This window comes from Trachinotus anak, unplaced genomic scaffold, assembly GCF_046630095.1.
Source record: "Trachinotus anak isolate AG129_WGS33_773 ecotype Australia unplaced genomic scaffold, CSIRO_AGI_Tana_v1 ptg000016l, whole genome shotgun sequence".
NCBI lineage: Eukaryota > Metazoa > Chordata > Actinopteri > Carangiformes > Carangidae > Trachinotus > Trachinotus anak.
The window spans coordinates 22,571,453-22,593,902 of record NW_027273867.1 but is presented as its reverse complement, the minus strand read 5'-3'; the positions used below and the strand labels follow the sequence as shown (position 1 = coordinate 22,593,902).

Genomic DNA, 22,450 nt, shown 5'->3' with positions numbered 1-22,450 from the left:
TACAGCAGCAAAGTGGACAGTGCAAAGAAAAGAAAAATTGCAAGATGACAATATCAAATACTTCAAAAAGATAAATATAAATATAAATATGTAGAATTAGATTTTTAAATATAACAAAAAACTACAAAATAGCAGCAGATAAGTGATCTTGGTGGTGTGATGGTGTGGTTAATTATTGTACAATTATCCATGTGTAATTGGGAGAGTCAGTTAGGTAGTTAACCCATTTATAGGCAAGTTCTTCTTCTTCTGGTGTTTTATGGAAGTTAGCAAACAGGTTCAGGAGCAATAGCACCACCATCTGGACTGGAGGGGAATCTACAGAGAAGTTGTGGAGAAGGAAGCTGGATGCAACCAGATTTATGATCAGCCTAACAAACCTGATCTGAATTGCACAAAGATTTTATCCAGATGACACGTGAAATAAAGGGTGTTTATGGGTTTATTTCTCTCTTGACCTTCTTGTCTTCTTCTCTACCAGGGTCCCACAGGAAAACCAGGTCTCCCAGGAATGCCTGGTGCTGACGGTCCTCCTGTACGTTTGTCTCTTCCTTTTTCTATATAATTACAACTGAGCTAAGTTGAATCCACCAACACCAGATGTCCAACCTGCATCTTGAGCTTTCTGTCTTCTCTTCTCAGGGTCACCCAGGAAAGGAGGGGCCTCCTGGCACCAAAGGAAACCAGGTGGGTGTCAATCATAACCCCATCACACCAAATCCCTTCCATCTAACAAAGTCAATTCACCAATTAAATATGATTCATACCGGGAAAAACAAAAAGTGTTGGTGCAGTTATTTTAAATATGTATTCATAGATGTAGTCGTCCATGTAAAAATGACGCCCAACATATTTACTTGAAGGTATTTTATTGTGTTGTCAACTCGTCTTTCTTTCTTTGACCTCCTTCAGGGTCCCGGCGGTCCCCAGGGAGCTATTGGCTATCCTGGCCCTCGTGGCATCAAGGTCAGTACAGTTCATCTTCTTCTCAGGCTCTTACAGATCAGTAAACATGGTTTTTGATTGATTGATGATATACCTTATCCTATCATTCTTCTGATTATTGAATCCTGTGACTCCAGGGAGCTCAAGGAATCCGTGGTCTGAAGGGCCATAAGGGAGAGAAGGTAAGTGATTCATTACAAAATAATATTTCAAAATGCACATCACTCACTCAAGAAATACTTCCCTGACATGACAGTTGCTCTGATAAACATTTTTAGTTCATGCACATTAGCAAAATGTTAAATAAAAAAAGTAAATGTTCAGATCCTCGTCTAAATGTATTTTGACCTAAAACCTTTTGCGGCATACATATATTTATATTCTTATTTATTTATTTTTTGCTTGTTTGTAGGGTGAAGATGGTTTCCCTGGAATTAAAGGAGATTTTGGTTCCAAGGGAGAGAGGGTAAGATAACCTGATGGAGTCACTGCTGAGTTATTATTCTTCATATATTCTTGTGATTTATTCTGATGGTTTTCCTTTGTCTCGTGCTGACAGGGTGAGATCGGAGTACCAGGGCCCAGAGGAGAGGACGGTCCAGAGGGGCCAAAGGGTCGCGTCGGACCCCCTGGTGAGATCGGACCACTTGGACTTGTTGGAGAGAAGGTGCGACCTGTTCAATGAGGAGAAGATTACATGAATGGTTCTTGGTTCTTCATGAGATACTTTACTGATATTCTTTGGAAAATCATTTTCTGCTTTGCCTGTTCAGTGAAATTGACCTTCAGTTTTTTTTTCCCGGATATTTACAAGAAATTTCTCATTTTCTTAAAATTAAGTCAAGGCCTTCCTTTTGATGATGTTAGAGGAAACGTGATTGTGCTGCCCTCTTGTGGTTGAATGTGCACTTCAGTGAAACGTCTCTCATTTCTACTTACTTTATTTATACTTTACTGTATTTTAGGATTATACTACAAGTATCTTTGACCATTTATTGCCTTATACTCTACAACTGAATTTCTGCACAACATTTTTCCTTTAATTTTACTGCATGTTAATGTGATTGTAGCACAATATCACAATCCTGAAACCATTGTTATTGCTCGGGTTGTAATACAGTTTGTTGTGGACAGGTTATTCATCTTTAAACAGAATTTATTAATGATGTCATTGTGCATTTCCAGGGTAAACTTGGCGTACCTGGACTTCCTGGATATCCTGGAAGACAAGGACCCAAGGTAAGAGCATCTGTCATTTATCCATGTATTCATCCTAGACGACTCTTTTTTTGGTGAGAAACAAAACTGATGTTGAAATGTTGATTTGTTTTTTAGGGATCTCTTGGATTCCCAGGATTCCCTGGTTCAAACGGCGAGAAGGGAACAAGAGTAAGTCGATGGTTCTGTGGAAGATTTTATCTCAAATTTTTCAGCTCAGTGGTCACTGTGATAGTGACTGAGTCAATATCTCTACACACATAATCTCCAGATAAAGTTATAATGCACAGTTGACCTCTGTCTGATTGAGTCTGTAATTGTTTTCTTTCAGGGTCTCACTGGCAAAGCAGGACCACGAGGACAAAGAGGACCAACGGTACGTTTCACATTAATTCATTCAGGCAATGTGTAAAAGCTTCTCTGCTCAGAGGACCATGGTCTTTCTCCCACTCTAACTGTTGAACGCAGCTTGTTTTCTCATGGTGTTAAAGAGTAACTGAACAACAGTCTGTTTGAAAACCTCCGGCCTGTTTCCCCTCTGATGACACCCTGCATCACTGATGGGTGTGGTTGGTTGTAGCCAGAAGAGGGTGTTTCATTTCTCTTTAATCTCTGATTGGATATTATTCCGTTTATTTCAAACTCATTGAATATCAGTGTAGCATCACATTTGCATTGTGTTTGACTGATGAAGACTTCCTCTCTGTGACCGACAGGGCCCCAGAGGACAGAGAGGACCGAGGGGCGCCACTGGGAAACCAGGAGCAAAGGTTTGTGACCAGGCGCCATTGTGATGATGATTATCACTGTCGCTAATTGTTACTCATTGCCCACATCATAATCATTATATATCATACTTACTGTATATTAACCCAAACTTGGACGGTTTCATTTTTAGATTTAATAACTCAAACTATCAAACTATTTGAAAGTATTCTTCACCATCTTGCCTAATGATTCCTTTTATTCATTTACATATTTATTACAGATCTTTGCCTCAGAATGAAGTGATTCAGAATTGAGGTGTTTTTTGGTTTTTTTTGTTTGTTTCCTGTTAGGGAACTTCGGGAAGCGATGGCCCTTCTGGTCCTCCTGGAGAGAGGGTGAGCGCCTAATTTTCAATATATCATCATATTATAAGATTTCTATAAAACTCTGAATGGCAGTGTTTGATATTATTATCTGTTTTTATTATATCATATGTTGTTGTCTCACCAGGGATTGCCCGGGCCTCAGGGAGCCAGCGGTTTCCCCGGACCAAAGGGACCTCCTGTAAGAAAATGTTTTGATACCAGTTTCTTTACGGACTGATTGTTGGTGGTGTTTATCTTAAGGTGGTATCAGTCGACTATTCAAAAGAGAGTCATAGCTCATTGTTCCAACATGTGTTTGATGTTCTCTCTTGCTTTTAGGGAAATCTCTCTTAAGGTGGAGATTTGATTAATATTTGATACTTAACTGATGATTCCTTACAGGGGCCACCAGGAAAGGATGGGCTGCCTGGACACCCTGGACAGAGAGGAGAAGTTGTAAGTTTGATTTTTTATTTTTTACTTTTTAAGTCATTCATGCTCCACTTCTTTAAACTGATCATCCAGTCAATGCTTTTCTTTTAGGCTACAGTCTCTCATGAATATACCTGATAACGATCAAACAGACTGAAATGGTTTAAATGAATAAAAATATCATCAGATCTTATTTTTACTCTCTGGTGCAGAAATTCTGTCAATGATTTGTTTGTTACAGATGTTTATTTTTTTAATGCTGGAAAACAATAAATGATTTATGTTGATTTTGAAACTGGGAATTATTTGGTGATGCTCTTTGGAGGTGGGTTGGATTCAAAGAGAAATCAGGTGTAGTTAGTTATGTACCTAACAAGCTTTCTTTCTCTATACGGTGATAATAAAATGTTGACTTACTGCTGATCATCTGATAAGCTACAATGGAGACTGTTCACTCATTTTTCACTGCTAAATCATGTAATAGTGAAGTAATTAGTAAGGTTGACGCTGATCTGCCTGGAATATTTCTGTTCCTTGGAGAACCTGGAGAACACCTCTGACCCCGTTGTGCCCTGTTCTGTGTTGAATCATTAAAGATAAAACACTGTTTCATCAAAGACAGAAGACACTGAATTATTCTAATGACTGAGACATGGATTATAATTAATTATGATGCATCTCAACAGCTGTATTGAGTTTCAGTATTTTGTAGATTATCTGTTAACTGAGTTTCTCTCCTCCAGGGTTTCCAAGGTAAGATGGGTCCACCTGGGCCTCCTGGAGTTGTCGGACCTCAGGTAAGAGCTCTCATCCTGGTGCTTCATTTTCTCATTACTCATCCAATAAATCACATTCATATTCATAACAACACAACTTGTCCTCTTTTCTTCTTTCTTCTTTTTTTCATCTCTTTTCCACTTCACTTCCTCTTTCCTCTCCTAACATCCTCTTCCTCTCCATCTCCATCTATCTCTCCATCCTCCCAGGGTCCATCAGGAGAGACCGGCCCCATGGGCGAGCGTGGCCACCCCGGACCCCCTGGTCCACCTGGAGAGCAGGGACTTCCTGGTTCCTCAGGCAAGGAGGGCACCAAGGGAGACCCTGGACCTCCAGGAGGCCCTGGCAAAGACGGTCCCCCAGGACTGAGAGGCTTCCCTGGAGAGAGAGGACTGCCTGGAACCCCTGTGAGTGTGACTGAGAGATACAGTACAGGCACATACTTAATACCAGTAAACCAACCTTGAACACTTGTTGTTGAGGTGAAACATTAGTGATTAATTAATCACTTTTTTTATCTTCCAGGGAGGCGGAGGACTGAAGGGAAGTGAAGGACCTGCTGGACCTCCTGGACCTGCTGTACGTTTTAAACCATATGAAAATTCATGTTCATCAAACCCTAACTCTGACTAATGGAGCAAAAACAACAGTAATGTCCAGCTCTCCCACTCAGTGAGAGAGTTGTAGTGCGACAACAGAGGCTGTAACTGACTCTGAGTCAGAATCAGCATCATTTGTGTCCATAACTCTGTCCGTCCACCTTAAGAATCACCTGTTGTAGTTGGTACTGTCTTTATGATATTGTATCTCTCTAGGGGTCTCCTGGTGAGAGGGGACCAGCTGGTACTGCTGGACCTGTTGGACCTCCTGGCAGACCAGGCCCTCAGGGGCCTCCTGGACCCGCTGGAGAGAAGGGAGTTCCTGTGAGTATTCTGGAAACTTTGGTCCAAGGAGCAGAAGAGGATTTGACTCAAGAACATCGTCCCTGGAGTCAGATAAGAAATATCAGCTATTGATTCTCCTCTTTGTTCCTTTTCTCCTGTGAAGGGCGAGAAAGGCCCTATTGGCCCCGCAGGTCGTGATGGAGTGCAGGGACCCGTGGGTCTGCCTGGCCCTGCCGGACCACCTGGAGTACCCGGAGAGGACGGAGACAAGGTCAGTAACTCTAAGTAAAAGTCTTGATGAGTGTGGAGAGCAGAGACCGGCCTCTTACCAGGGGTCAGCACTTCGTTTCAGACTGGTCTCGGCTGTAACGTGATGTTTTCTTGTCGTTTCAGGGTGAGGTCGGAGAGCCTGGTCAGAAGGGCTCCAAGGGAGCAAAAGGAGAGCATGTGAGTGACAATGACCTGCGTTAACATCAGAGTTTAATTGGTGTTTGAAAAATGTCTAATGATGGGGCTTCTCTATGTTTTTGTTTGTTGGTAGGGTCCTCCTGGTCCACCTGGGCCAATGGGTCCTGTCGGTCAACCTGGTCCTGCTGTGAGTTCAAACTTTACCTCTTTGATAAATGAACAGTTCGAAGTTACCAACACGATAAAGACACTGACGACAATGTTTTCAGGGAACTCATTATCATCTCAGGGTCTTCATTTCTGTTTATCTTCCTCTGTGGTGCAGGGTGCTGATGGAGAGCTTGGACCCAGGGGCCAGCAGGGGCCTTTTGGAGCTAAAGGAGATGAAGGAACCAGAGGATTCCCAGGAGCCCCAGGACCCATCGGACTGCAGGTAAAAAGCCCCGAAAGCCACAATATTTGTTTCAGAGGCAAAATTCACTCAAATCTTTGTGATATAAACATGAACACGACGTCGTCTTCTGACCTGGTGTTTGTGTAACTGTCACCTGCAGGGACTTCCAGGACCACCAGGTGAGAAGGGAGAGACTGGAGATGTTGGACCCCTGGTGAGTTTCACAAAGACATGATCACTATAACAACTGCTTCAGTCACTTCTTTTCATAAATGATGATACAAGCACAACCCTCTTTATTTTTCTAGGGTCCTCCAGGCCCCCCAGGACCCCGTGGCCCTGCTGGACCCAACGGTGCTGATGTGAGTGTTTACAGTTCTTATTTAAAAAATATCAACAATATTTAATCAAAAAATATTTAATGATTCAATCTTTTTATGTGATTTGTTTTTATTTGTGTTTTTCAGGGTCCTCAAGGTCCTCCTGGTGGTTTGGGTAATCCTGGAGCTACTGGAGAGAAGGTGCAAGAATTAATGAATTCATCCTTAATTAGATGAAATTCTACTTAATTGGATGTAGTGATATTTCTGCTTGAGGTGATGGTGTCAGGAGAAATAAAAGCTGAATTCATTGTCCTGATTACTGAAAGAAATCCCGTCTGCTCCACAGGGAGAGCCTGGTGAGTCTGGACCACCTGGAATTGTAGGAGAGCCTGGAAAGAAGGTGAGTCTCAAAAAACCCGAACACCTCGTGGGTTGAGATATCAGGAGACAGTGCCTTCACTGACTCGTCGTCCATGAGTTAACAAAGAGTTCTGCTCTTCTGCCGCCAGGGTCCTCGTGGAGAGCGCGGAGAGAAGGGAGAGGCCGGACAACCTGGAACTGCTGGACCTGCTGGGGGACGAGGACGACCTGGGGACGACGGACCCAAAGGAAACCCTGTACGACACCCACAGTGAAAAAACACACACATAATGACACTGACACACAGATCAATGACTTTAGAACAAAAAATCTCTAAATTCTTCTTCATCTCAACTTCAGGGTCCTGTTGGTTTCCCTGGTGATCCAGGTCCCCCTGGTGAGGTTGGACCCAGAGTGAGTATCTGTATTTTTATTTTGTTTAATATTAACACCATGTCAATTATATATTCTAGAAATTAGAAAGCCTTTATTGTCATTGTTAGCTCTACATACAACAAAATGATGGAAAAAAGACAAACAAGCAACATCATAAAAAACAAGACACAGATAATTTCTAATAATAAAAAAAATAAAATCTGAGTTCTATTAGATTTCAAATGGTTTAAATCATGTCGTCTGTGGCTGCCAATAGGTCAGTTCAGCTTGTTTCATACACATGTTGTCTTGAGCTTTTTACTTTACTGAAGAAGAAGAAAAACCACCGACTCTGATCTGCTTTACTTCAGGGTCAAGATGGCGCCAAGGGAGAGAGAGGAGAAGATGGTGAACCTGGAGAATCTGTAAGTCGAAAGATGCAATGAAACAGATATGTGAGTGAAGGTTTATAAAAAATATATCTGAATCTTCTGATCCTGCCTCCTTATGCAGGGCTCCCCTGGACCTCCTGGTGAGAACGGACCTCCCGGCCCCCCAGGAAAGAGGGTAAGGTCACCCCCCCTCATTTGGTGCTAATAAATCCAATAAGAAGTGCAGATGGTGATGTGTTAAATATGGATTCACTCCGGTGTTAGAGGAGCTGTGAATGGCCTGTGTTTGTTGTGCAGATATGATGTAGTGACCTTTTTTTCCTGCTGCAGAGTTTGAAGTTACAGAAATTAACTCATTTTGTTTATTAAATGCACTGTTGCATGTTTTATTCACCAGGGTCCTGCAGGAGCAAGAGGACCAGAGGGACGTCAGGGAGAGAAGGGAACCAAGGTGAGTCCAGAGCTTTTTAGTATGTTTTTCAGTTCCCTGTGGTTCTGCATGGATCAAACTCAGTCAATAGCAAACAATAGAAAAATACAAAGGTCCCTGGTGATGATAATTTACACTGATCATTCCAGGATTGATCACAAAGTTTTCAAAACGTTTGCAACCTGAGAATGTTTTCTTCTTATAATATTATAAAATGCATAGAATAACCTATGAAAACATTTTGATTGTGTTTCCTATCATCATCATTTACAGGGAGACCCAGGTGCTGTTGGACCACCAGGAAAAACTGGCCCCGTTGGCCCTCAAGGCTCACCAGGAAAACCAGGAACAGAAGGTCTGAGAGGACTCCCAGGATCAGTGGTCAGTGAAGCCTTTGGATGGTTTTTGTATTTGTCAATGGAGCAAATAGACAAAACAGTGTTTAACTTGTGTATCTGACATTAGTTGTACAGTGTGTTGGACCTGCTGAAGTTGTGTCTGTGTTTCAGGGTGAGCAAGGATCTCCAGGACCTGCCGGACAGAAGGGACCACCTGGACCTCTGGTCAGAAAACAGTTCATTTTCATTTAGACTTCATTTACTCTGTTTGACAAACAGAACATTTGTTAAAAGTTGTGTTAAAGTTGTAAAGTTAGTTTTGATCAAGCAGCAGTTCTTTCCTCCTACTGCCTTCTCCTTCAATCCTCCACGTCTCCTCCTCCTGTCTTCCCTCTCTCCCGCTCTCTCTCCCTTCACCTCCTGTTTCTCTTGTTTCCGGTCTCCTCCACCACCTCCTCACTGTCCTCCTCTTCTTTCTCCTCTTCTCCTCCTGCAGGGACCTCCTGGTTTGCCTGGTCTGCGCGGAGACCCCGGTGCCAAGGGAGAGAAGGGACACCCAGGTCTTATCGGTCTCATCGGACCCCCAGGAGAGCAGGGAGAGAAGGGAGACCGAGGTCTGCCTGGGCCTCAGGGATCTACCGGACCCAAAGGAGAGACTGTAAGTGTGACTCCTGTTAGCGAGGAGCAGCTCATATACTGTGTGAGGAGTTTTCTCACGTCTTGTGTCCTGTGTCATGACAGGGAATGCCTGGAGGTTCCGGACCCATCGGCCCTGCTGGTCCTCCTGGTCTGCCTGTGAGTGTTTCCACTGCTCCATCACTTCAACATGGCGTCTCACTTTCTTCTTCCTCTTGCCTCGTTCCCATGATGCTTTTCAGATTCATAGTAAAATAGTTAAAGTGGTGAAACACTGAAGGATGGTGACCTTCATAAAACTAAAGCCTTGTATCTTTTCCAGGGTCCTCAAGGTATCAAGGGAGCTAAGGGAGCCAGTGTGAGTATACTTTTAAAAACAAGTGCCACAATATGAGTGAAATAGTTCACAAATAAATGCATCAACTTTGATTTAATGTTGTGATGCTTCTCATATGTTTCCTCTTCCTGCTGTGTTTAGGGAGGAGCAGGTCCAAAGGGAGAGAAGGGTGTACAAGGACCTCCTGGACCTCCTGTAAGTCCTTCAGCTTCCTGTGTGAAAAAGGAGGAGTAGCATTTATCTTTGAACTCCTCCATGTTCGCTCTTTGATCGTCAGTTAACTGAGGATTAAAAAAATGTAAACTTGCCTCCCAGGGCCCACCAGGTGAGGTCATCCAGCCCCTGCCCATCCAGAGGAGTCCCAAGTCCAAGCGCTCCATCGATGCCAGCCAGCTGCTGCCCGAGTCTGACCCCGACATGCCCGCGTCTGACGCCACCGGCACCGAGTTCCTGATGGGCAGCGAAGGCATGGAGGAGATCTTCGGCTCTCTCAACTCCCTTCGACAGGAGATCGAGACCATGCGCTTCCCTATGGGCACCCAGGACAGCCCCGCCCGCACCTGCCAGGACCTGCACCTCAGCCAGCCAGACCTCAAAGACGGTGAGCGACTTAACCCGGAGATTCACCACTGATCCCTCCTCTAGTTTAGATCCTGTTGTTGAATCATTGTCATCTTAATATGTGGATGATGCTGAACAGCAATTCTTATTTTTTCATTAAATAATTCATGAAAGCAAACTACACATCTAAACAACTAAGATTCTACTGATTGAACATTACACAAAGAACTAATTAAAACATATTTAAATAAAAATCTTATAATAAAAAGACTTACTAAGAGATATTTTTCCCCACCTGGCTTGATTCCCTCTGCCACCCTCTGCAGGAGAGTACTGGATCGACCCCAACCAGGGCTGCTCTAGAGACTCCTTCAAGGTCTTCTGTAATTTCACTAACGGAGCAGAGACGTGCCTGTATCCCAGCAAGAGCATCAACACGGTCAGTCCACCGAGCAACAGTCACTTTAGAGATGATGCAAAAAACACTTCCTCAGTCACATCTTTTTATTTATAATAAAGCTCAGGAGATATACTAAGTGATATGTTGTTGCTATATTTATTAATTCATTCAAATATCAACATATATTATAATACGTGACGTGGACATTTGCTGTGACAGGTGAAGATGAGCTCCTGGGACAAAGAGACTCCAGGATCCTGGTACAGTCAGTTCACCACTGGCAGTAAGGTCAGTAACCCCGAGTGAGACTTTTGTTTTTAGTGAGCTCCATATTTGAGTATTTCGTTCTCACCTTCCTATATTCTGTATCACCTCCTCTTCCTCTTCCTCCCAGTTCTCCTACATGGACTCTAACGGCGAGCCAGTGGGCGTGGTCCAGCTGGGCTTCCTGCGTCTCTTGAGCGTCCAGGCCCGCCAGAACCTCACCTACCACTGCCACCGCTCAGTGGCCTGGGCTGACAAGAGCTCCAAGAACAGCTACGACAGGGCGCTGCACCTGCGGGGCGCCAACGACGAGGAGCTGAGCTACGAGACCAACCCTTACATCAAAGCCTTGGTCGACGGCTGCTCTGTGAGTTTAACCACAAACTGATTCTTCTGCAGAAAGCTCCGGGTCCACTGAGTCTTCCTGAAAAACTGTGGCATCCTAGAAATCATTGTCTCTTCTGTACTAACCTCATTCTGCGCTGGCAGACGTGACTCATCCAACACCAACCCAGTGAAGCCGACACACGTCTGAACAGTTTTCTGCCTTTGTTATTAAATCAAACTGATCTCATCTCAACATCCGGTTTCACCAGGAAAACACTTCACACACAGATACTGTCTCATCTCAATGAACAGCGTTTCCCACCCTCCTCTACAGCCTCTACATGCTGCATATGTTCATTTGAAAACAAATATGTTGATTTATGCTCTAATATCACATATTTTACAGAAGCACAACAATAAATATAACAAATATTTATGACAATAAGTATAAAAATAGCTCCTCTTGCACAGGAGAAACCAAACATCTGTTTCTTTTTCCAATGACTGTTTTTTATTCATATTCTATTTTATTAAATTCTTGAGCCTTTAATGCTTTTAAAAGGAGCTTTGAGTGATTTTAAAACTATGTTGCGTGTGTTGGTGTTGACATTTACAGGATGTAATGAAGCATTTTGTGTATAGATATTGTCTTGAAATTAGAGCAACACACCTCATCTCTCTCTAAGATGTTGATAATTTACAAAAAAAAGGGAAATATCAAGATAATTTAAGATATACAAGAATATTTTGACTGAGAAAACAGTTGTTTGTATGTGTAAAAATCCTGATGCTGAGCCTGACTCGTGTCTTCTTCTCTCTGCAGTATCGTAAGGGCTTCGACAGGACGGTCCTGGAGATCAACTCACCACAGGTGGAGCATCTTCCTCTGCTGGATATCAAGGTGTCAGACTTTGGGGAGAGCAACCAGCAGTTTGGCTTTGAAGTGGGACCTGTCTGTTTCCAAGGCTAAAAAACACACACACACAGACACACACCATGCAGAGAACAACACATGCAAACGCTCACGCACACACACATGCACTTAGAGACACACGTATATATAATAAACATACATGCCCAGTAATTTGTAAATTAACTTGTAAATGATATGAAACACACACACAAACCCACAGACACACACACACACACACTTACACACACACACACACACACACACACACACACAGATGCTGTTGTGAGACAAACACGCACTCACACTCAAGTACGTGCCTGGGGAAAGCAACATCCTCCCAACAATTAATGGACGTCAAAAAAAAAAAAAAAGTAAAGAGGAGAGAAATTTTTTTTTAAAAACACTCGCGAAGAGGAGGAGACCATCGCTCGGGCACACATCCGCGAGAACGGAAGAAAAAACACCAGGAGAGAGTGTTCGTCGGGATAAAACAGTGTTTTCTTTACCAGCAGCGAAGGGGCCGGCCTGAGAGAGAGAGAGCAAGCCGGCAACTTCAGGCCTGAAGCCCCCCCACCATGTCTCCGATCCCCCTCTCACTCCTCTCTCCTCCCCGCTGTCTCTCTTTTTTTTCCACTCATCTCACCTGCTCTACCTCCCCCCCTCCTCCTCCCACAGAAGGGTCACGCTCAGACATGATTTAATTTTCTTTAATCCCTTGTTCCCACTGCGAGCAGCTTGTCTGACGGTCACTCTTTAATGACAGGAGGTGTCAGCATGTTGTGCTTCGTGGGTCTGTCGTACTCTTTCAGTCACTCAGATAAAAAGTTTTCAATCAACTTTTCATCTGTTGCACTTGACTTCTCCTCCTGAACCGAAGTGAAAACAACAGACACCAAACTGACAGGAAAGAGATGACCAGCGGTCACAAATGTTACCAAACACGTCCTCCACCTGTGTAAAAGTTCACGCCTCTGGTCGTCCAGCTCTGCAGTGACTCGTCACTCACGTTGCTCGCAGTGAAAACGCAGAGTAACCCTCAGCTCTTTCCTGAAGACACCAAAGAATCACTGCCACCAGTTTCCAACCAGAGCACAAAGAGGGAACTGACCAAATATACCAGCAGGGTCTGATCTGTTTTTGTCTTGTTTAAACTTCCACCAAGTGAATCTTCTGCTCTTTGCAATATTCTCCTCATGCAGTTTTAGTAACAGTCAGCTTTTGATTTTTTTAACCAGACAATCTTCCCTCGCTCCTGAGAGCAGCAGAAACTGTGTGAACTGGTTGGTTAACATTGGACAAACTGCTGTGTGCAGTGAGGCAGGGCAGAGGATGTGTCGATATCTAGATCGGTGATTTTTAAAAGCCATTATTTTTGTAAACTGTGCTAAACTTGATGATATTTTACTTGCATGTTACTGGTGCATTTTAAATGGGGCTGATTCTCCTCCTATAAATCATGGATCCAGCTACCAGGGTCACTACCACAGTCCAGTATTTCCTGAGTCACTTCCTGGTGCTTTGATGATTGTTTTCTTTCCACAAAAACATCGTCAGGGTTTAAACATGTAAATCAGATTCAAAGTCCACCCCCCTGCTCTTTTTCTTCCTGCAGCAGTGAATAAAATGCATGCTTTACTGAAAGAAACTGTGTGGCAAGGTGCTAATTATACCAAAGCATAAAAGTTTTAGTATTCACTCTGAGTCCTCCATTTTCTTTAGTCTCTTTTACAATTTCATGAAGCTTTTACTGGGGAAAATGTGCATTACATTCCATTTGTACAGAAATAGTGATATTCTATTGTATTTATTTAAAACAAACAGGGTGCTTTGAGATTAAAAAAAAAAACAAGAACCACCAAATATTCCAGTCAAATGTGGTATATTTCATTTGTATTTATTTCCTGTAGCTGACGCTTGAAGGTCGAGTTAAACTCACTACCAGCCTGAGTTATGGTGCTTCTGTTCACGCCCTGTCCAAACTCCTTTTGTGCAACCAAAGAATCTGTGGCCATATTTTATTGTAATATCCCTTTTATAGTGTTTTCATCAACTGTACTGTGCTGTTAAATTTTGCCTCCACTGTAATGATTAAATGGTGACTCTCCAGCTCTGTCACATTTCCTTGTTTGACTTGGGTCAGGTTATTTCTTCACTGGGCTTTGAGACGCTAATATATTTCACTTAGTCGGCTGAAACTATTGACACACAATCCTCTGATCTTTAAAATTTCTCTGTGAGACCACAGCGTGTAGGAGAAAGGTTGTGAGAGGGAGGGGGCGACCCTGCCAGCCACCATGGGATTAAAAGTGATTAATAAGATTATTGTTTGTGGGAGTAAAGTGGCTGTGAGGTGATATTATACTAGGGTCTGGATTGATTTGGGGGTTTTTTTCCATCAGTTTGTCTTTTTTTTAAGCAGGGAAGCGGGGGCGGGATGGCCAAATCCTAAAAATAAAAAAATCTGTCCTTGAGATTCTCCAGAGAGAACGACCTCAACTTTTGTTTGTTTTTATTGTGTTGAAGACGAACATTTCAACATAAAAATATGGTGCTGAAAAGAGAAAAAAGTATTATTTTAAAATGTGTGTAAGTAATTTTTTTTTAAAATTCCTGTTTCTGTAATATATAATCTTTTTAAAAAGAGCTGCTTGACTCTTGTTTTTCTTCCGAACCCCTCTCCTCAGTAGTTCTCTTTGCCTTTCTGCAAGTGGCCACAAGACCACGCTGTTTATCACTTGTACAGGTTATTTCAGGTGGAAGCTTTTTTTTATTTGTCGACGTTTTCGTGACAGAACACACATTTCTGTGTGTTATATTCTCATGTGCCTGTTTCAATTTAACCAGTTAGTTATTAATGTGAATTTGAATCAAACCACAGCTTATTCTAAGCTTGAAAGTCAATTTCGCATTAGCATGTGGCTGATGCTAATGAATTGGGTAAATACTGTGTTGACTTTGATTCATGGCTATAGGTTGAGTTTTTGTTGTTTAACATAATGTTTTCTTTGACACCTTTAACTAAACACATTTTTCTTTTTAATTTTTCTCTTGATAATTTAACTTAATGCTACCAGTTAAGTGACTAATCAATTAATTAATAAATTACTTGCCTTTAAAATACTGGGCTCTAACTATCATCATCGTCTGCACTCTACTAACTTTGGCAGTGGTTTGGTTGTTTTGTGTTTCTGGCTCCACACTTTTCTACTGTCTGGTAAAACAGCGACATCTTGTGGCCAGTTGCAGTTTCTTCTCCTGTGGATTCCTCATCAGTTTCTCGGAGCTGTTGTTTTAAACAGAGAAGGTGGTTTATCTCAATCATTTCAGGTATTTCACCAGAAACATATTTTAAAACAACTGGCTGTGAATCATCCAGCTGTAAAACCAGTGAAAACACCATCACATCCAGTGTTAGTTACTTTGAGAAACTTTTGTGCATCTCAAGTTATCATCAGTAATTATCATAGAACCATCCAAACCTAAACAGTCCTTTGCACTGTGTAAAATGCACATTTTAAATGGTTTTCTCCACAGCAGCTACAAAAGAGACACTTTCCTTTCATTCTTTCTTCATACCCGAATGTTTGTTTCAATATCTACACATGGCAAACGACACTGTGGTGTGGAGACATACTGCTGTGTAATTTTTGAGTTTGTGGGCCCTGTTTCCAAAACATGACTTGGACATTTAGCTGAGTTGTGAGAACGAGGATCTCCCACCAACAGCTCATCGTGAAAAACAAACTGCAACAAACAGCATTAGATTCACAAAGACAGAGAGATTTGTTTTCCCCTTTTCACTTCTGATGTGACTTTAAAAGCCAGAAAATTAGGTTAAATTTAGAGTTCAGTGAGTTAGTGGTTCGAACTCTGTTCACTCCTTTAAATTCCAGCAGTTTTAAAGGTAAATTCCTGATGAACTGTACAAAGAGAACAAAAAACAGACTCTGCTGTGGCAGAGTTGTCAGCACGAACCTCTGACAAATGTCTACAGATCTGGAGGCGGCTCATCATCAAGGTGTAAGGGAATAAACAACACACTTCAATTTTAAGCTTCAGAATAAAATTTAAACCATAACACAACTTTGTGTAAACATTACAAACACAGGTATTTATTGGCACAGAAAGTGTCTTTACACTGTACAGTACATGATCCCAAACAGATCTATAAAACATAATCCACAGCACATAATCAAAGAACCACTTTTCCTTTTAACAATTAAATTAATTAATTAATTAGGAACTGGCCTCGCATTGGTCTTCATCAGCTTGACAGGGATTTGATTCAGCCGATGAAAAGTCCACCTGACAAAGACAGAGACACGTAAGTTGAGTTTCAACACTCAACCTCTAAAATGTGAGGTTATGATTTGTATATGTGTTAATTAAAGTTTAGCTGAGGGGCGTTCGTGACCTTTAAAATTCAACATGTCTCTTAAAACGGATAATAAAAGTGTGTTTTTACTGACACGGCTGTGAGAGAAGTGAATCACACTGCACCTGTCACTTCGATGCTGGCTCCTGTGATGTAGCGAGAGTCGTCTGAGGCGAGGAAGGCACAGACATCAGCGACCTCTGCAGGACGACAAACAGAGGCACGAGTCAACAACGTGATGAAGTCATGGAAACTGTGCACGTCAGATAAACACACAGACCAGGTGCACTGATCCTTACTGCACTGGAAAGGACAAAACCAAAGGGAGATGAAGGGGTTCAAGGGGGTGGAGAGGTTATCAAGAGAGGAGGAGTCATTTCAAAACCGTCAAATAAGATTTCTAAGTGTTTTGTGTCCTTTAGAAAAATCTTTTAGCTCAGTGCTTCCCAACTGTTTCCAAGTCATGGCCCATTTGAAAATCTCAAAAATGTTGACGGCTCACATCCGACCCCGTAACAATATGGAGGCCAACAAATGCCTTTATTTTACTGATAACAACTGAACATTCAGGACTCAGCTGACAGCAGGGGAAGCTCAAATTCATTTTTCATTGTCATTGGACGAGGAGAGATCACTTGTCTTTTCACCATCTGTCTCTTTTCCCTGGACGTAATAATAAACAAGTGTACGATGTGGTCCGGTCGGAGACAACATGAAAGTTTCTATCGCAGTGATCGACCTTAATATCAGGAAAAAAATTAAAATGAATGTTTTTAAAGATGATTTCCATTAAAAAACAATATTTATGTTAATAATAATATTTTTTATAATTATGTGTTTTCTCCAAAATTGTTCTGTTTTGCAAATTATTCGTTGGCCCACTTGCTAAACCTTCATGGACCACCAGTGGGCCTCGGCCCGCAGGTTGGGAACCACTGGTTTAGCCAGTTTAGCTGTAGCTGATGCAAAGAGAAACGTAAAATCCCCGTGTTAAAGGTTGAACTTTTATATTCTAGTGTTGCTGGAGCACAGAATAGAACATATCCTGTTCATTAAACACATCTGAAGTGAGAGAGCGAAGGTTTGCAGTGGAAACAAATCAGCTGTGTTCAAATAATTAAACATGCGTCTTATCTGACCTGCAGGTTCGCCCATTCTCCCCATAGGCACCAAGGATTTCATCTGAAACACATGAAACAAATATATTTAAGGAGGAAGTCACTGCAGTTTAACCAGGAACAGAGAAATGATGGAGAACAAGGTAGTTTAACAGTAAAATCAAACACACACGTTCCCACTGACCCTTAGTGGCATCGAGACCATACAGATAGTTTCAGTACTTCTCCACCAGCTCTTCTGCTTCCACTCCAGAACATCACATTCATTACATACTGAGAAATAAAACAAACTGTTCTGATATAGAGCTCCTCTAGTCCTCACAGCCACTCAAAGCTCTTTACATTACAAGACACAATCACACTCACGGTCATACAGCTCTTTGTCTACCACACACACACTCACACACCGATGCTGCACCGGAGGCAGTTTGAGGTTCACTATCTCGCCCAAGGAAACGTCAACATGTGCACTGGAGGAGCCAGGAATCGAACCATCGACCTCCTGAGCCACATGGAACGACGTTGAGGTTACTTGAGACTATACTGCGCGGGAACTATTTTATACTGAAGGAAAAACTGTTTTTGACACTTTTTGGTCATTTGTGTGAACTAACTCTTTAATGTGTTTTGAATGTTTTTTTTCTCAGTAGACAAGTAACAACACTGGTTTGTTGAGTGTTGTCTGTATGAATGAAAAGTAAAGGTGCATTTTGTTTTGATTTTAATTCATATCCGGCATGTTTTGCCTTCTTGGCTTGAATAACGATTTGTGTTTAGAAAATCTTAAACTTTATTTTAAAGTTTTATTTACAGTAAAAGATTGTAAAGTTTGGTTCTTCTCCTGTCAGATGATACTGAATCTGTCTGAGGTTCGGCCTGCGTTGTACCTTGGTAATAACTTTCTCTGGGACTTTATCCGTCATCGGAGTGGATATGAATCCAGGCAGCACACAGTTACACCGAATCCCAAACCTGAGGACAGGAGAGGGAGAAGCAGGTTTTTTAATAACTCTGTCGTCACTGTGTGTCTCGGGGTGCGGGGGGGTGATCAGACTCCTCTCACCTGCTGAGCTCTTTGGCAGCAGTTCTGGTCAAACCCTCCACTCCAGCTTTAGAGGCGGCGTAATTTGCCTGTCCCATGTTTCCCACCTGCAGACACAGACACGAGCATGCAGTGCATCAGGTCCTGCGGCACTGATGAGGAGGAGACCACCTTTCACAGAGGGGTAGGGACTGAACAGCTCCTGATCCAGGTCCTGGAATTTAAGGCTTTCAAACCAACTCTGGCCTTACATTGGTTTTACGATAAAAGGACGTTGTTGATGGATTTCTGCAAGTTCTTTGTATCTTATTCTTTGAAAAGACCCATTATGATCCTTAGAAACATCTGGAACATCTGCACAAGTTTAAAATTATGACTTATTCCCTGTACCTCGTTCTCTTTTTGGTTTGGACTCTTTTAATTGGTCCCTTTGGACGTCACTGAAAAGAAACTCAAGCAGCACCAAAATGAAAACACCACAAACTTCAGCCCTCAACAGCTGAGGAACAGTTCCACTGTGGTTCTGCCTTTCCACACAAAAGCTTTTGAGCTTCGTCTCCATATTTAAAACCTGGAGGAGTCACTCTGTGTCTGCCCACGCCTGCTGGTGTCTCACCTTTCCCACGATGCTGCCCACAGTAACGATGGATCCTTTGGGTGCTCCACAGGCCACCAGAGCCTGAGCGACCGCCTGCGTGACCAAGAATGAACCCTGGGAGAGACACAGGAGGGAGGAGGAGTGAATGAATGACTTCAGCCTGTTCTGTCCTTCAGTACACAGCACTAACCTCCAGTGATCAACCTAACAGGAAGTTGCAGGTTGGAGCAGGTCTGTCTGTCCCTGATGTAACGTAGGATCTTTCATCTCTAAGCTGCTGTGACTTTTAGATTATCATGACTTTAGGAGAAGCTTCACTGCAGCCTGTTCGCGTCCTCTGGTCCCTGATTGAGAGATTTCAGAGCAGGTTTCTCAGCTGCGTACCTTCAGGTTGACCTGGACGACCCTGTCAAACTGCTCCTCCGTTATGCTGAGCAGGAAGTCGTCCTGAGTGATGCCTGCTGCGTTCACACACACTGAGGGAGGCTGGAAGTAATGAGTCTGCAGAGAGAGAGGAGGACGCCGACTGTTACCAGAGGAGAAAGAAGGGAAGAAGGAAAACGAGGATTCTGACACACACACACACACACACACACACACACACACACACACACACACCTGTATACTTGTAACCAGCTTCGTTATACTGTCTTTTGACGAGACGTCCACCACAGCCGCCATGTGACCCTGCCCCCTGAGGTCACTCTGCAGGCTCCCCAGCGTCTCATTGGCCGACTCCTCACTGATGTCAGCGACCACCACGGACGCTCCCTCAGAGGCGAAGCGCTGGCACACAGCCCGTCCAATCCCACTGCCCCCCCCTGGGAAAGAGGAGTGAAGTCAGAGTGGCACCTGAACACATGCTGGACGAAATACTGCAGCTTGACTCATGAACTTATGAGACGTAATGGAGGGGGGACGGTTCATCCCAGCAGCTCCAGGAGACAAACCTCAGATACCTGCAGATATTTTCATTTTACTGGAGGCCACACATCAGCACAAAGGTTCAGGCCTCCATGTGCAAATAACAGCACTAAAACTAATGTGCACACAAACATCTCTTTGCTCCATAGCCACTGATTTTACCAGCATTCATCGTTTTAACTGCACTGATATACTGTGTGGTTGTGTAGCGTACCTGTGTTTTTGTTCTGCCTCCCTGCAAACTGAGTGTCCTCAACAAAAACTCAATGAGCAGAACACATTTATATTGCAACTAAAATAATTATTCAATTAATCGATCAAAGATAATGATTAATCTGAGGATGTTTTGATAAATATCAGCAGTTTTAGAGACATTTGAACACTTGGACACTGCACACACTTCCCAGTATTTTCAGACAGTTTAATCAATAATAACAAAGCAATAATAAGTATGAGTCGCAGCTCTGATGACTGTTAAAGTAACATCAGCGGTTTTATTGTCACTTTATGTCCAAATTATTTAACTGGTTTGTTTGACAGTCACGGATCAGGGTCAAATATTTAACTTGCAAAGACCCAAAAGCTCACTAACACAGTGTTCATCAGAAAAACAAACTTTAAACTTTGATTTAAACTGCAGGTGTACGCGGTTTGTCCGTTTAAATCAGGGAAACTCACAGAAACTGACGCAGAAACCACGACGTAAAAAACATAATCTATAAAGAAACAGCATCTTGTCTTATTTCTTTATGGAAACACGGTGGACGATGCATGTTCAGGTAAAAACTTACCAGTGACCAGAGTCAACCTTGAGATGAGCCTTGTGGCGGCCGCCGCCATCTTGGTTTCCTCCAGTGTTGTTGTAGTTTCCGGTTTGTCCGCTGATGGCGCCAAAATACCGTGGATCCTGAGAGTGGTTGAGCTTTACAGCTGTTTGGAAAACGGTGTGAATGTTGACTCTACATTCTGGTTTAGTTTAGTTCTACACTCGCCTCAGTTTGTTGCTTCCGTGTTATCGTTTTAGTAATAGCGTAATCTGCCTGTCAGCCATATTTATTTATTTTGAAAGTGCAGACAGGAAGTTGTCGTACTATGTAATATACGTAACTTGACGTGGTGGTGTAGTTTCCCGCTGCGGCCACAAGAGGGCAGCAGCAACAACAACAACAACAACAACAACAACAACAACAACAACACTATAAATACAGCTCTGTTGTTTGCGCTCATCCACGAAGTGCAACCGCAGACTTGTGATTAAAATATCAACGCGTGAATTCACACGGTGACTTCAGTGAAACCGCGGGAAACAACACAGACACGGGGAGTTTATTTCCCGCGGTCGCGGTTTGGCAGAAGGGCGGTGTGTTGCCAGGTCAAGTGTAAAGACAGACACAACGGCATATACCTACTTCCGGCAAAACTTTCAAAATTAAGTTATCAACTAAACAGCCCGTTAGCTAGCTCGTTTTAAGCTAACTAAATAAATACTTTACCCAACTTGCAGATATCCATGACTCAAGTCTAAGTTTGTGAACTGAACTCACTGATTTAACCAGTCGATCTGAATAATGTAATATGAAGGTTAAAGACAAAATAAAACGATCTCATATCAGTTTTAGATCTTTTTTTTATAGCGGCTCAGATTTCACAGTAAAGTTTATCATCATCTCAACATTTTTTATTTTTTAAAGTTAAAGTTGGCTACTGTATATGTTACTGTAAAACAGACCAAAAAAACCTTACAGCTCTGATTACAGCTTGGTTTGACTCTGATAAAGAAACAAAAGCGGTTTTATTGTCTCTTTCTTTACTACTTTGTTTGATAGTCACGGATCAAACACTGAACCTGTGAAACCCAAAAGCTCAAAGTTCAAAAAGCTTCAGAAAGAAGCAGCAACAAACTTTTAAACTTCCCGGTGACGAGTTTCAACCTTCAGCCTTAAAATCCGCCGCGAAGAAGCCTAACTTTATATCTCCATTTCTCCAGGAAACAGTGTCTTTAAAACGTATAAATATGTGCAGACATTAGCCCTTAACTTTGTTTTGTTTTAGAGCGTAATCAGGGCGATCAACGCTATTATTTTATTTTGAAAGTATTTACCGGATGCTGTAGTACTATGTAATTTATGTAACTTGACTTGACTGTTGTGACGTAGTTTCCGCTTCCGGCCACAAGGGGGCGGTAGAGCAGACTATAAATACACTGTTGCTGCGCGTCCATCCGCGGGCCTCTGCAGACTTGTGATTAAAATATTAATGTGTAAACTCACTCACTGACAAAAGTAAAACAGGGAAAACAAAACAGAAACGGGAAGTTTGAACAGCGACAGTTTTCATTATTTCAGTGACGGCGACAGCGTGTGTAAAGACAGACACAACAGCATACACTTACTTCCGGCAAAACTTTCAAAATAAAATTATGAATTAGCTAGGCCGGTTCAATTATTGGCACATTCTGGATTGACATTAGCTAACAAATCAGATTAAACCCAACTGAATGAATACTTTGCTCATCACGAACATATTCATGGGTTAAAGTCTTGTGTTGAGTCTTACCAGTAACAGAGAGACAGGATAGTGTAGATGGGATTTTTAGACTTTTTTTT

The 22,450-nt window shown here is 42.4% G+C and overlaps 2 protein-coding genes across 8 annotated transcripts in view; one reads left to right on the top strand and one right to left on the bottom strand.

Annotated features, from left to right (window-relative positions):
* col11a2 (collagen, type XI, alpha 2) overlaps nucleotides 1–13,893 on the top strand; it is a 45,052-nt gene extending 31,159 nt beyond the window's left edge. For all 7 annotated transcript variants that reach the window (XM_071500957.1, XM_071500956.1, XM_071500955.1 and 4 more), the window contains 41 exons: nucleotides 482–535; nucleotides 643–687; nucleotides 913–966; nucleotides 1,083–1,127; nucleotides 1,358–1,411; nucleotides 1,505–1,612; nucleotides 2,131–2,184; nucleotides 2,281–2,334; nucleotides 2,495–2,539; nucleotides 2,880–2,933; nucleotides 3,222–3,266; nucleotides 3,382–3,435; nucleotides 3,639–3,692; nucleotides 4,412–4,465; nucleotides 4,655–4,852; nucleotides 4,971–5,024; nucleotides 5,261–5,368; nucleotides 5,493–5,600; nucleotides 5,723–5,776; nucleotides 5,871–5,924; nucleotides 6,063–6,170; nucleotides 6,292–6,345; nucleotides 6,440–6,493; nucleotides 6,599–6,652; nucleotides 6,801–6,854; nucleotides 6,964–7,071; nucleotides 7,175–7,228; nucleotides 7,561–7,614; nucleotides 7,703–7,756; nucleotides 7,979–8,032; nucleotides 8,285–8,392; nucleotides 8,521–8,574; nucleotides 8,846–9,007; nucleotides 9,091–9,144; nucleotides 9,308–9,343; nucleotides 9,464–9,517; nucleotides 9,638–9,923; nucleotides 10,210–10,322; nucleotides 10,503–10,571; nucleotides 10,678–10,914; nucleotides 11,698–13,893. In XM_071500957.1, coding sequence (XP_071357058.1) covers nucleotides 482–535; nucleotides 643–687; nucleotides 913–966; nucleotides 1,083–1,127; nucleotides 1,358–1,411; nucleotides 1,505–1,612; nucleotides 2,131–2,184; nucleotides 2,281–2,334; nucleotides 2,495–2,539; nucleotides 2,880–2,933; nucleotides 3,222–3,266; nucleotides 3,382–3,435; nucleotides 3,639–3,692; nucleotides 4,412–4,465; nucleotides 4,655–4,852; nucleotides 4,971–5,024; nucleotides 5,261–5,368; nucleotides 5,493–5,600; nucleotides 5,723–5,776; nucleotides 5,871–5,924; nucleotides 6,063–6,170; nucleotides 6,292–6,345; nucleotides 6,440–6,493; nucleotides 6,599–6,652; nucleotides 6,801–6,854; nucleotides 6,964–7,071; nucleotides 7,175–7,228; nucleotides 7,561–7,614; nucleotides 7,703–7,756; nucleotides 7,979–8,032; nucleotides 8,285–8,392; nucleotides 8,521–8,574; nucleotides 8,846–9,007; nucleotides 9,091–9,144; nucleotides 9,308–9,343; nucleotides 9,464–9,517; nucleotides 9,638–9,923; nucleotides 10,210–10,322; nucleotides 10,503–10,571; nucleotides 10,678–10,914; nucleotides 11,698–11,844 — 3,318 coding nt within the window. In that variant the 3' untranslated portion in view covers nucleotides 11,845–13,893. The remainder of the gene's footprint in view (nucleotides 1–481; nucleotides 536–642; nucleotides 688–912; nucleotides 967–1,082; nucleotides 1,128–1,357; nucleotides 1,412–1,504; nucleotides 1,613–2,130; nucleotides 2,185–2,280; nucleotides 2,335–2,494; nucleotides 2,540–2,879; nucleotides 2,934–3,221; nucleotides 3,267–3,381; nucleotides 3,436–3,638; nucleotides 3,693–4,411; nucleotides 4,466–4,654; nucleotides 4,853–4,970; nucleotides 5,025–5,260; nucleotides 5,369–5,492; nucleotides 5,601–5,722; nucleotides 5,777–5,870; nucleotides 5,925–6,062; nucleotides 6,171–6,291; nucleotides 6,346–6,439; nucleotides 6,494–6,598; nucleotides 6,653–6,800; nucleotides 6,855–6,963; nucleotides 7,072–7,174; nucleotides 7,229–7,560; nucleotides 7,615–7,702; nucleotides 7,757–7,978; nucleotides 8,033–8,284; nucleotides 8,393–8,520; nucleotides 8,575–8,845; nucleotides 9,008–9,090; nucleotides 9,145–9,307; nucleotides 9,344–9,463; nucleotides 9,518–9,637; nucleotides 9,924–10,209; nucleotides 10,323–10,502; nucleotides 10,572–10,677; nucleotides 10,915–11,697) is intronic.
* Nucleotides 13,894–15,871: 1,978 nt separating this feature from the next.
* On the bottom strand, nucleotides 15,872–21,765 carry hsd17b8 (hydroxysteroid (17-beta) dehydrogenase 8). The gene is made up of 10 exons (XM_071500968.1): nucleotides 21,747–21,765; nucleotides 20,636–20,774; nucleotides 19,539–19,741; nucleotides 19,305–19,421; nucleotides 18,939–19,034; nucleotides 18,344–18,429; nucleotides 18,168–18,252; nucleotides 17,302–17,344; nucleotides 16,288–16,362; nucleotides 15,872–16,092 (listed from the first exon to the last, which is right to left on the bottom strand). Exons 2-10 carry the CDS (start codon nucleotides 20,682–20,684, stop codon nucleotides 16,073–16,075), a joined length of 774 nt encoding a protein of 257 aa, XP_071357069.1. The 5' UTR covers nucleotides 20,685–20,774; nucleotides 21,747–21,765; the 3' UTR covers nucleotides 15,872–16,072.
* Nucleotides 21,766–22,450: the final 685 nt, after the last annotated feature.

Bases quoted from the DNA above. Each gene is read 5' to 3' on its own strand.
- hsd17b8 (XM_071500968.1), bottom strand. From the start codon at position 20,684: ATGGCGGCGGCCGCCACAAGGCTCATCTCAAGGTTGACTCTGGTCACT. The intron at 18,430-18,938 runs GTGAGACACCAG...CTGTGTCTGCAG, and splicing joins TGGGCAGCATCGTGGGAAAG to GTGGGAAACATGGGACAGGC. The intron at 17,345-18,167 runs GTACAACGCAGG...CATGTGTTTCAG, and splicing joins CAGAGAAAGTTATTACCAAG to ATGAAATCCTTGGTGCCTAT.